This window comes from Clarias gariepinus, chromosome 4 (genome assembly GCF_024256425.1).
Source record: "Clarias gariepinus isolate MV-2021 ecotype Netherlands chromosome 4, CGAR_prim_01v2, whole genome shotgun sequence".
NCBI lineage: Eukaryota > Metazoa > Chordata > Actinopteri > Siluriformes > Clariidae > Clarias > Clarias gariepinus.
The window spans coordinates 35083013-35096702 of NC_071103.1; the positions used below are offsets into that span (position 1 = coordinate 35083013).

Consider the following 13690-nt stretch of genomic DNA (forward strand, 5'->3'; position numbering starts at 1 on the left):
TGTGTGTGTAAGAGAGAGAGACACTTACATGGTTCACGTACATGCTTTTCCTTTTTTCCCGAACTGAAAGAGAAAACGTGTGCGTCAGTTTACCACGTCTCAGCAAACACCCCAAGCGTTACATGGACGCAATCTAAAGCATCAGCAGCACCAGCCGAAGCCAAAACCCCCCTCCACACACACACACACACCAATACACACATCAGTACACACATCAGGAATTCAAATGATTAGAGCGCCAGCAGAGATGTGTTTGCTCAGATTTCATTTGGATTCGCAGAGTTTAATAAATCCCTCGGTTTGTTTGCCGCCTCTGCAGATTCACCCTGGCGCTCGCATCATACTGCTCTTGGTTTGTATTCGTGTGTGTGTGTGTGTTTGTGTACATGTGTATGAAGGAATCTCGGAGGCTTTTGATTCAAACACAAACTCTATTAGTCGATAGTAAGCAGATTCTGTTACACTGGTGAGGTGTGAGCCGTTTCATCCAGAACTGAACGCACCCTTGGTTTTACTGACACACACACACACACACACATATATATACAGCCATGAGGTTGTATGCTGATAATGAGCCACAAATTCCAGACAATACTGTTTTCTGCGTGCTCCCTGATGTCTAACGCCTGTCTAAGTACAACACACACGCACACATACATAAACACACACAAAGCTTGGACTTGTGCTAACAACATAAATGGCACAAAGCTTAAGCAGAAAAACTGTGGTTCTGCACAAAAAGAGCTAAAGCAGCATGCATGAGCTGGCTCCTAGAATGCTTAGTCTAGAAAACACACACACACACACACCACAACACCATGTCTAACGACAGCCTGCATCGCTATCACGTTAGAGGATGTGTTCATTCGCAGGATGAGTTCGAGCTACTTATAGTTTTCTACTGAAGTCAAGACGCTTATGTTGCTAAGTTCTAGCGAGGCCGGAAGCTCTCAGATACCTATTTGGAGACGAGTGAAAGGCAGCACTTGGCTGTACATTACACAAGTTATATGTAAGCTATAAGAAAAAATTATCAATGACATGATGGTATGGTGAGACATAATCATGTCCGATTCATGACAGTACCGTAGTAGTAGATAGTACCGTTTGTAGCCTTGGTGGTGTGAACGCTGCATCCAGGGTGTCCAAGCAGGGTATTTTGGGGAAAAAAGACGAAGGTGTGGCCAGACATCAGAAATATGTGTCGTGTAAATGACGCGAAATTACACCAAAAGAGGATTGTGGCTGTGTTCAAGCTATCTGTAGCTACTAGGAGTGTAATAGATCACTCATTTGTACTGTATTGTTTAATGCAAGATGTACAGTACCAATTAGCACACGAGGCGGCGTTCAGCACGGCAGGTGGTGTTCAGTACAAACTGTACCATTCCATACAGGCGCCATTCAGTACAGGAGGCACCATTCAGTACACACTGTACTATTCAGTACAGGAAGCACCATTCAGTACACACTGTACTATTCAGTACAGGAAGCACCATTCAGTACACGGCATACCCTTCAGTACATAAAGTACCCTTCAGTACAGGAGGCACCATTCAGTACAGGAGGCACCATTTCGTACACAAAGCGCCATTTAGTAAAGGAGGCACCATTTAGTACACAAAATACTATTCAGTACACAAGGCACCACTCAGTAGACGGCAGACCATTTAGTGCATGACATACCATTCAGTACACGAGGCACCATTCAGTACACACCGTACTATTCAGTACATGAGGCACCATTCAGTACAGGAGGCACCATTCAGCACAGTGGTGGGGATGCTGTTGAAGAGGGCAAGATTACATTAATTATAGGTCCTGAATGAAGGAATTCAGAGTTTCTAGTGTCCCCATAATATCCCATACTACACTACGCACTAATGGCGATTTGTAAGAAATTTGAATCAAGGCACCAGGTCGGACAGTCCATTATAAATGCGAAACGGTACTACAGAACAGTATTAGTGTGCTGATTTAGACATGCTGTTTAAATTGCTGTGCTAAACTTCTAGATCTACACGTTCCTTACTCTTTAGCAACATCAGCCTCTTTACCTCAGCACAAAACTAAAGAAGCAGAAGTCTGGGATTGTGTAAATCTGGAATAAGCCAAATGTTCGTTTCAGACTGATGCAGTAATACGGGAGACACGACTGATTACAGAACTGTTAAAAGAAAACAAATACCTTTACAGAGACACACACACACAAAAGACTTTATCAGCCTTGGCATTGGACATACCTTTCTTGCTGGAGGGAACAACTGAAAGACAAGAAATGACTTTATGATTTATTTTTAAACAGAGAAAAGTTTAATGCTGAGTGTATCCTGGGTAATTCAAACACCATGAGTCTACATTACAAAACAATAACACCCGTCCAAGCCTCTGCTTTATTTATTGTATAATTGACTGGTTCTGGTTGGTACATTCCCTTAAGAAAAAAAGGATGCAGTCACGCTCCGAACCACAAGACACACACTCCGGCGGTTCAGTTACATAAGAACAAAGCGGCTAATGAAGAGCATTAAAAAGGGCTGGAACTCACACTAACGGCATCTCAAACAGACCACAACGTGGATTCCCAGAGCAATCTCAGCCAGAGGCAGTGAGCTAAATGAAACTATTATTCACACACACCAGACACAGTCTGTTTCTGTGCATCACACTGATCAGACACTGTGATTTTATTGTTGTTTTTTTTTTAAAGCAAAGATTATTTCCTCACACACACTCAGTTTTTGTGCATCATAGTAATCAAAAACTGTGATTTTTTTGGAAAGCAAAGATTATTTTCTCTCTCTCTCTCACACACACACACACACACACACACACACACACACACATATTCCCTTTGTACCTGTTGTACAGTCATGGCCAAAGTAAATTGAAATATAATTACAAGCACTTCATAAGTTTCAAAGGCGTTTATCGACAATTACATGACAGTTATGCAAAGAGTCAGTATTTGCAGTGTTGGCCCTTCTTTTTCAGGACCTCTGCAATTTGACTGGGCTCTCAATCAACTTCTGGGCCAAATCCTGACTGATAGCAACTCAATCTTTCATAATCACTTCTTGGAGTTTGTCAGAATTATTGGTTTTTTGTTTGTCCACCCGCCTCTTAAGGATTGACCACAAGTTCTCAATGGGATTAAGATCTAGGGAGTTTCCAGGCCATGGACCCAAAATTTCAACGTTTTGGTCCCTGAGCGACTTAGTTATCACTTTTGCCTTATGGCACGGTGCTCCATCGTGCTGGAAAATGCATTGTTTTTTTTACCAAACTGTTGTTGGATTGTTGGAAGAAGTTGCTGTTGGAGGGTGTTTTGGTACCATTCTTTATTCATGGCTGTGTTTTCGGGCAAACATTGTGAGTAAGCTCACTCCCTTAGATGAGAAGCAACCCCACACATGAATGGTCTCAGGATGCTTTACTGTTGGCATGACACAGGACTGATGGTAGAGCTCACCTTTTCTTCTCCAGACAAGCCTTTTTCCAGATGCCCCAAACAATCAGAAAGAGAATTCATTGGAGAATATGACTTTGCCCCAGTCCTCAGCAGTCCATTCACCATACTTTCTGCAGAAGATCAATTTGTCCCTGATGTTTTTTTTTTGGGGGGAGAAGTGGCTTCTTTGCTGGCCTTCTTGACACCAGGCCATCTTCCAAAAGTCTTCGCCTCACTGTGCGTGCAGATGCGCTCACACCTGCCTGCTGCCATTCCTGAGCAAGCTCTGCACTGGTGGCACTTCGATCCCGCAGCTGAATCCTCTTTAGGAGACGATCCTGGCGCTTCTTAGTAGCCACAATATCCTTGCCTGTGAAGCCATTTTTATGCAACGCAATGATTGCTGCACGCGTTTCTTTGCAGGTCACCATGGTTAACAATGGAAGAACAATGATTTCAAGCATCACCCTCCTTTTAACATGTCAAGTCTGCCATTCTAACCCAATCAGCCTGACATAATGATCTCCAGCCTTGTGCTCATCAACATTCTCACCTGAGTCAACAAGACGATTACTGAAATGATCTTAGCAGATCCTTTAACGACAGCAATGAAATGCAGTGGAAAGTTTTTTTTGGGATTAAGTTAATTGTCATGGCAAAGAAGGACTATGCAATTCATCTGATCACTCTTCATAACATTCTGGAGTATATGCAAATTGCTATTATAAAAACTTAAGCAGCAACTTTTCCAATTTCCAATATTTATCTAATTCTTAAAACTTTTGGCCACGACTGTACACAGTGAAGGAGGCATGGCCTATGTGTATTTTATATAAGTTGAAGGAGGCGTGGCCGATGTATAACCATATACAATCAAGGAGGCGTATATACATTGAAGAAGGTGTGGCCTATTTGCATTTTATATACAATAAAAGGGAGGCGTGGCCTATGTACCTGTTATACAAAGTGAAGGGGGTGTGGCCTATGTGCCTTTTATACACAGTGAAGGAGGCGTGGCCCATGTGCCTGTTATACACAGTGAAGGAGGCGTGGCCTATGTGCTGACTATATACAGAGAAGGGGGTGTGGCCTATATCCATTTTATACAAGTTGAAGGAGGTTTGGCCGATGTGTCAACTATATACAGTGAAGGGGGTGTGGCCTATGTATCTGTTATACACAGTGAAGGGGGTGTGGCCTATGTGCCTGTTATACACAGTGAAGGAGGTGTGACCTATGTGCATTTTATATAAGTTGACGGAGGCGTGGCCCATGTGCTGACTATATACAGTCAAGAAGGCGTGACCTATGCGCCTTTTATATCCAGTGAAGGAGGTGTGGCTCATTTGCGTGTTATGTGCAGTAAAAGAGGTGAGGCCTATGTACCTGTTGTGATTGCTATATATACAGTGTGGTTCATGTGTCCTTTTATATAAGGTCAAGGGGGTGTGGCCTATGTACCTGTTTTAAAAAGCAAAGAAGGTGTGGAATTGCTGCCTATGTGCCTGTTATATACAGTAAGGGAGGCGTGGCCTACGTGTCTGTTATATGCAGTCAAGCAGGTGTGGTCCCTCCCCTCCATCCACCCATCACTCTTACATCACCCTTTCATTAACATTCACCCATCACTTCCACATTTTCACGTCACTCCCACGCTACTCTCACAAAATTTCCACATTTCCAAATTACTTCCCTGTCGTTTTCTCATCACTTCCACATTATTCCCCCAACATTTCGACACCACTCCTCTCCTCACTTCTCCATCATTTCTCGTCACTTCCACATTATTCCCCCAACATTTCGACACCACTCCTCTCCTCACTTCTCCATCATTACACCACCACACTCTAAAAGCAATCACAGTCACACACTCACCGTCTGTCTGAGACTTGCTGAGGAAAATCGTGCTGGCACGTGGGTGATCTGACGGGTTGTACTCCATGTTCAGCTCTGAAAGAACACACAGAACAGCAATCAGGAATTAAAGCTCAAGACATATACACGAATGTAAATTAAATATCAATGAGGTCAGGCAGAGGGAAACATATAGACATCTGGGTTATGTCTTGTGACTCCACACAACAAGAGCCTTTAGAGGAGCAGAAACAGAGCATCAGACATGATACAAAGCTGCAGTTACACAACACAGACACTGGGGGGCAGAGCACCACACATCTTAACACCATCTAAAGTAACATTGGGTTTGGATCCAATGTAATTTTTTTAAATAATTTCTAAATTGTATACATTTTGTAGCTTTACTGTCCCAAAAAAACAAACAATTTATAGGTTTTATTTCATGCATATGCAAAAAGCCATAACCATAATGTTTGCATTCAAGTATTAAATTATTAGAAACCACAAAGATGGTTTTATTTTGAAATTTTTAAAACAAGACACTGTATTCAATAGTTAGTATATAACAAATAAAACTGAATAACTCTGCATTACTGCTAAAACAATTTCCAAATTTTTTTTTAAACCTTTAATGACACAAAAAAGATACAAAAAATAGTATATATTCATATCCATAGGTGTTCAACTCAAACTGGGACTTCTGATTGACAGAATGACAAGTTACAAGAGATAAAACTCCCTTTATTTCTCTATATAATTCCTCGATACACTAATGCACTTACTCCCAGTGTTTCACTAGTGTACCGAAAGTTCTCTTAATACGCTGGTGTCGCGTCTGAAACGCCGGCCTCCCAGGAACTCCTTTAACGACCCAAACAAGTAAAAATAGCTTAAAGTCAGGTCAGGACTGTATGAGACGAGAGATGTGGAAATAACTCTTAGCCAAGTTCCTGTAACGCGTAAGTAGTTTTGGTGAACGTTCCCAAAGACGGATGAGTCTCTTCCGCAAGCTGCCGTCAGTTTATCTGTTGATTTTCAAAGACCAAGCGTTCCATTCCACTAGCTGAGGACTGCGTGCCACCCCGGCCGGGATCACCCTTCACGGATGTGTGGGCTTCTTTAAAATGTTTTACTGAGATCAAGAGTCTCATACGGTTCTTGATGTCTTCGGTAAATGTCAACCGGCTTTTCGCATTTCTTGAGCGTTTGTTAATTTATGTTGTATACGTAGCACCTTGGTCCTGGAGGTACGTTGTTTCGTTTCACTTTGTACTTACCTGTATATGGTTGAAATGACAATAAAAGCCGGCTTGACATGACTTTGGCTAGAATGCTGCTTATACACACACTGTAGCTATTAGTTTAGTGCTACAGAAATTTTTGTAACAAACCAAAAGCTTATTTATTTATTAGACTTTGATTTAATTGGACGGTTTTCCATGTAGAAACTGGTTTACACCGTCACATCACTGTCAGCCACGTAGAATTGAGACAGACGTGCTAAAAACCATATGGACAGCGGTGTATATAATATTTATATAATATATTCATTTTCTATTTGACTAAACTTTGCCATTTAATTTCCCTTAAATATTTATGCACCACGACACTAAGATTTTAAAAGTAACCCATCTTTGTGCTCCTTCATGCTCTGGATGCTCATTTGTCTTCATTTCCAAATCCTTTTCTGTTTGTTCATCAGATGTTAAACACAGCACTGCTTTACAGCATCCATATTTCCCCTATTGGCTTACTGTGAAAATCACACATTACCGTATGCTATTATTCCTACAGAACAGAGCGCACACAGGATTAGCGAAGGGTGTGTTTGTTCCCCCACCTGGTTTCTGCTTCGGTGGATAAAATGACTACATCTTAAAATCTGTTACGAGTCCCCAGGGTCAGAGTGTTTTTTTTTTTTTTTTTTGTACTTAACTGTATGAAGCTTTTAACAAAACTGTAAAGTCTTCAGAACAGAGGACTTTCTGATTGAATATTTATGGTTTCTCAACAAAAGGGATTTATTTTCCCATTAACTTAAAGAAAAGGAATAGAACTGAAGCAAAGGAGGAAAACATCATATAAAATATAAAGCTGATGTAATGCATGCCAGAACACAAAGCAAGCTGTAATAAATGAATGAGAAAATAAATATCTAACTTATTTTTTGTGGACCTATTGCACAAAATTATGTTTTAGACATTCAGATGACAAACACCACAAATGTATAGAAAAATACCAGTTTTTGTATTGGATGGGATTGAACCAAAACAATTAGGTGTTTTTTCCCCCCTATTGTGACCTCATATAAGAAGACCCTCCCCAGCCCTGCCATTCTTGAGAGTTGCTGTGATTTGTGCTTCTCCTCTTTGTGGTCTGAGGGTGTAACTGGTGCCGAAACGACTCACGGAGGAGCGCAGACGGAAGCGTTTGGATATCTGCGAAAAGATTTGGAGCGATACTCTGAGGAAGGTGATTGTCTTTTTTTTTTTTTTTTTTTTTTTAAAGACAATCATTATTGGTGACGAGACACGGATTCATCACTACGAGTCTGAGTATGGAACGGAAGCATCCTCAATCACCAGCTTGAGATTACTGGGATTCTCACTCAAGGTCCAGAAGTATTGGAACATCAGGAAAAAAGGTTCAACAATCGACGGCGCTCGTTACAGTGAGATGCTTTTTGAAGAGCTGAAGACTAAACTTCGGATTAAAAGCAAAGGACCGATATCCGAGGACGTCGTCATCTTACAACACACTGTCGACACTGCAAAAACTTCATTTCGAGGTGTTAAAGCGTCCTCTCTATAGTCCTGATCTGGCTCCATCAGACTTTCACCTGTTCAGTCCCCACAAAGCAGCCGAAACTGCATGAGGACGAAAATGCAGTTCTGATTAGGATGTGAAGACAGCGGTGCATTCGTGACTCGCAGTTCAGCCTGAAACATCTTCAATGAGGGAATACGAAAGCTGTGTAAAAGAAGTGTATTAAAAAGCAAGGAGATGATGCATCTGTCTTTTCTAGAAGTTAATAAAAATTAATTGTACGATTGGACAGATTAAATTACCCTGCATATACGAGTGTAGTCATTCACGTCTTGATTACATAATCGTAATTTTTTTTTTTTTATTCACTCTTGCCATGTGAGCGAACGCAAGACCTTGTGCGTGCACGTACGCACATACGGTACGCGCACAGCATGATGTCATGATCTCAGTGCAGGAAGAGGAAAGATGGAGGCACACCCGGCAAGACGAACAGGAAACGCAGACCTTTCCTCTCGGCTTCACAGGGAAGGCCATCGTCCTGTTCTACCTTCCCTCTTTTCTCTTCCTCTCTGTGTGTGTGCGCATATATGTGTGTGTGTGTCCTGAACGCACAGGTTAATGCACTTTGTTAATGAAATGACAGGCGTCATGAGGTGAATAATATGCACGCCAAAAAAAAAAAAAAAAAAAAAAAAAACATGCAGGAGAGCCAGGAAAGGCTTTGTGCCGCGTGCCTTTTGAAGCGATGTGAGAGAGCCACTCGAGCCTCAAAGGATTCTGAGCTCTTACCGTGCACACACACACACACACACAGAGCAGAAGGGTGATAAATAAAAGATGGAGTTCAGCTCCATGTGGGAGGGAAGTGACAGACTGAGAAAGGAAAAGAGAGAGAGAGACAGAGAGAGAGATCATCTGCATTTCTAGCAAGTGTACTGAAGCAATACACAAATATACCTAAGCATAGTTTTATAGGTGAGTTCTACACACACACTTATTCTCTCTCATAATAATTATAAAATAATCAGCCTTGTGATGCCAATCATAATCCTTTCTGCACTACCCCATCATACACCGTGCTAGTTTTCTCCAACAGCACACATTAGACTGGTTTATTCCTCATCTCTTCCAATACCATGATTGCTAATGCTGCTTCCCCCTGCTGCTTGTAAATGTGTGTGTGTGTAAGGGTGCAAAGAAATGTGCCGGCCTCAGCGGTTTCAATCAACCAGTCCAGGAGCATGATGATAGTAAATGTCTGTCCTGTAAAGCTGTCCTGATAGTGAATAATCCTGATTTTGGAAAATCCTCAACAAAACCGAGTTCACGGTCCCATAGAGTGGGAGAGAAAAATGCTGTCCAGGATTCCCCTCAGGATTTAAAAGGCGCAGAGACAACACTGTTACATTTTACATTTATGGTTTTTGACCACATGATGGCGTGAAAGAGGACAAAGATTCAGTCAAGTGGATTGAGCTGCTTTACGTTGTAAATTCGTGTCAAAGGCGTACAGGACTTACTTTGTCGTACTTAAGAACAAATCTGATGTACGAACATGCTCCCAAAACACAACTCGTTCGTTAGTCGGGGATTACCTTCAGAAATATAGCTATATACACACACATTCAGAACTAGCTATATTTATATATATTAACTGTTGACACCCTTTTCTTCAGCGAATCATCTGCCTCCATCTAACCCTATCCTCTGCATCCTCTTCTTTCACTCCAACTACCTTCATGTCCTCTCTCACTGCATCCATAAATCTCCTCTTTGGTCTTCCACTAAACCTCCTGCCTGGCAGTTCCAACCTCAGCATCCTTCTACCGATATATTCACCATCTCTCCTCCGAACAGGTCCAAACCACCTCAATCTGGCCTCTCTGAATTTATCTCCAAAACATCTTACATGGGTTGTCGCTCTGATAAACTCATTCTTGATCCTATCCATCCTTGTCACTCGAAAGGAGAACCTCAACATCTTCAGCTCTGCTACGTTCAACTCTGCCTCCTGTCTTTTCTTCAGTGCCACTGTCTCTAAGCCGTAGAGCATCGCTGTTCCCTTTCAGTCGATTCACTCGGTACAACACATATAGTATGGGATATCACGCCCTCTCGTGTCCTGGCTGAAGCCACCTTTATTCACGCCGTAAAGGCAGGCAAACCTGTGGTGACGTAGGTGTAGCCCCGCCTACACCTATAAACCATCGTCGCCACGGTTGACCCTCAGTTCTTACGCTCTTCACCTCGCTGTGAACACCTTTTCCGTAGAGTTTTCTAGGTGCTGCTAGTAAACTCTACGTTTTACGTTGAAAGACTGCGCTTAAAATCAGCTTAACTGCTCTTGTTGGCGTTAGCGACAACAGCCTCATTTTGGTGAGTCGTCTACCCGCGGGGCGCTGACTTTTAAGTTTTCTGACAGTCAGAACATTAGCGACATCTCAGTTAGTTGGCTTCTGTTTAGACTGTGCTAACAGCGCTAGCTAAGATGAGCATGCAAGCTAATGTAGCTAAGAAGAGGTCCGCTGTTCGCCCCTGTCCTCAGGAGTGCGGCTTCTCCTTGCACGAGAAGGACCAGCACGAAGCGTGCCCCGTCTGTCTGGGGATTCTCCATGCTAGGAGAGTTCTAGCTGAGCCAGAGTCATGTGAGCTTTGTCGCCAGCTCCGGCGTTCAACGCTGGAAAGACGGGTCACGTTCGTGGAAAGGACCCTGGGGAGAAATACAGTCGCTCAGCAGGACCCCCTCCTTTCCGAATCAGCAGTCCCAGCTTCGCCTGTGTCTGCTGACGAGGAATTTCCGTCAGAAGTCCCCGCACCTAGCTGGGCGGACCAGATGGAGTATCTCGAGGGTTCGGAGGACCGTGGGCCCTCCTACAGCGCTGGCCAGCAGCCAGGCACCGAGCAGCATGCTTTCGAGGACGATGACGTGCTCGACATCGGCCTAGGGATACATGGCTTGTCGGAGGACGAGCATGAAATTCTGCCGCCTGCTCAGAGCTCCGCTGCTACTGCGTTAACCGCTCGGGGCGACACTTCATTTTTTGCTCTCTACCGCCGAGCGGCTGAGAAGCTGGAGGTGGAGTGGCCCTCCCCGCAGCCGGCTCAAAAACCGTCAAGGTTCGCGGGATTTTTTTCTTCCTCCTGAACCGACAACAGTTAAGAACTGCTTGCCCATGTTTCCCGACTTTGTCGGCGAATTAACGTCGTCATGGAGCAAGCCGATGTCGACCCGTGTATCAGTGCCCGGTTACGGACAATATTTGGAATTAGACGGAGCTGAGAAGGCAGGACTAGTTAGCCCACCGCCAATGGAGCCATCTTTGGCTGCTTATTTGGCACCCTCGCACAATCATGGAGTGTCTGGACCTACTCTCCTTCCGTCTAAACATTGTAGATTCTCCTCTGCCCAGCTGGAGAAGATTTACCGCGCTCAAGCGGGCACTGCTCGTGCGCTCAATTCCGCTACGCTGCTTCAAACATATCAGGCAATGTGTTTGGCAGAGCTCGGCTCACTGGTGCCTCAGGAGAGCCCGTTCTGTGCGCTGCTTAACGAGGTCAGGACAGCGACAGACTACATTTTGCGCATGTCTCGTTGTGCGGCTCTTTCCCTCGGAAGAGGGATGGCGAGCGCAGTGGTAGCACAGAGGCATTTATGGCTCACGCTCTCTGACATTCCTGATAGAGACAGGGCTGTCTACTTGGACGAACCGCTGTCTGCTGAGGGTTTGTTCGGCCAGTCACTCGATGCCATTCAGGCAAAGTTTGACTTCAGAAGGACCCCCCACCAGGCGTCCGAAAGGATTCAGCGACTAGGAGGAAGAATCCTCACTCCTCCTAGCTCAGATTTTAAAGAGAGAGGAGCTCTGGCAGCAGGGAGACACTGTTTCTCCTCTCTCAATGCCGCCCAAGAGGCCGCTACGTTATGTTCAGGAAATCAGTCCCAAACGGCGCTGCACTTCCCTAACACAGTCTCCCAAGCACAATCCCCCCCCCTCACACACAAGTGTTTATGTTCGAGTTATGAACCCCAGTTGGGGCGTGTTAAAAAGTTCTCAGGGACTTACAGCAAGTACCCTCGATGTTTGCAGTGTGATTGCCCCAAAAATGGTGCATTTTGTAAATCATGTGAATGTTACATTATTAAAACCAATAAAGAATTTTCCTCTTTACAATGTTGCAGAACAAAAAAGCCCAGTGCCATCGATGAGGCTGCACTCTGGCGAAACGCCAGGGGGCAGCAGACCCCTTTCAGAAACCAATGCGGGCCGGTTGGCGTCCCACGTTCTCGAGTGGCGCGCATGCGCAGTCTCGACATGGGTGCAAAACACAGTCGCTATGGGATACCGACTGCAGTTTCGCGTAAAGCCACCGCGCTTCTCTTCCATAATCAACACCGAGGTGTCGGACGACGCCGCAGCGGTGCTTCGGGAAGAGATAAATTCTCTTCTGAGCAAAAGGGCGATTCAAGTGGTGCCTCCTTCGGAAGCGAACTCAGGTTGGTACAGCCGGTATTTTGTCGTTCCGAAGAGGGGGGGAGGACTGCGTCCTATTTTGGATCTGAGAATATTGAACACGTTTCTAAGAACGTACAAGTTCAAAATGCTTACTCTGAGGCAACTGCTAAATGCAATAGGCCCGGGAGATTGGTTCACTACGATCGATCTCACAGATGCTTATTTTCATATAGCGATCTTTCCGCGCCACAGAAAGTTTCTGAGGTTTGCATTCGAGGGCGTGGCCTACGAGTACCTAGTGCTGCCGTTCGGCCTGTCACTAGCTCCCCGAACGTTCACGAAGTGCGCCGAGGCGGCGCTGTCTCCTCTTCGGGAGAAAGGCATTCGCATATTAGCCTATTTAGACGACTGGGCACTGATAGCGAGCTCAAGCGAGCAGGCAGAGAAACAGACAGCACTAGTTCTGTCTCACATTCAGACTTTAGGGTTCTCAGTAAATATGCAGAAAAGCTCACTGATTCCGAGTCAACAGTGTTCATTCCTGGGTCTGGAGATATGCTCCGTTACCAGCCGAGCACGTCTCTCAGAGCACAGAATAGCCGCGTTTCAGCGCTGCCTTGCTCTGTTTCAGTTGCAACACAAACTTCGTTTCCGAGTGTTTTTACAACTAATGGGAATGATGGCGTCTATGATCACTGTGGTGCCTCTCGGGCTGTTGAACATGCGTGCGTTTCAGCGCTGGGTGCGCTCTCACCGCCTATGTGCGGCGCGCCACCTCAACAGGAGGCTGACGGTGACACCGTCATGCATGTCAGCCCTTCTGCCCTGGAGGGAACCCAGGCTATTACGTCAGGGCTCTCCGATAGGCAGGGTATCGTTTCGCAAAGTGGTGTCAACAGATGCCTCCCTCAGCGGCTGGGGCGCTCTGTGCGACGGCTCCGCGATCAGGGGGGCGTGGTCACAGAAACAACGCAGGCTTCACATCAACTATTTGGAGCTGTTAGCAGTGTTCTTAGCCCTGAGTCATTTTCGTCTGGCTTTAACAGGCCATCATGTTCTAATCAGGACAGACAATACAACAGTGGTGTCGTATATAAACAGACAAGGGGGGACTCGTTCACTTCCCCTGCTAAAACTATCTCATTCTCTATTGCTATGG

The 13690-nt window shown here is 44.7% G+C and overlaps 1 protein-coding gene across 2 annotated transcripts in view; it reads right to left on the reverse strand.

Annotated features, from left to right (window-relative positions):
- The window catches only part of ccny (cyclin Y), a 63140-nt gene that overhangs the window by 15029 nt on the left and 34421 nt on the right, over positions 1 to 13690 (reverse strand). The window contains exons 2-4 of one of the 2 annotated variants that reach the window (XM_053494136.1): positions 5327 to 5401; positions 2244 to 2264; positions 29 to 63 (exon numbers count right to left, since the gene is read on the reverse strand). In XM_053494136.1, the coding sequence (XP_053350111.1) occupies positions 29 to 63; positions 2244 to 2264; positions 5327 to 5401 (131 nt within the window). The remainder of the gene's footprint in view (positions 1 to 28; positions 64 to 2243; positions 2265 to 5326; positions 5402 to 13690) is intronic. The other variant, XM_053494137.1, reaches the window with a different exon arrangement.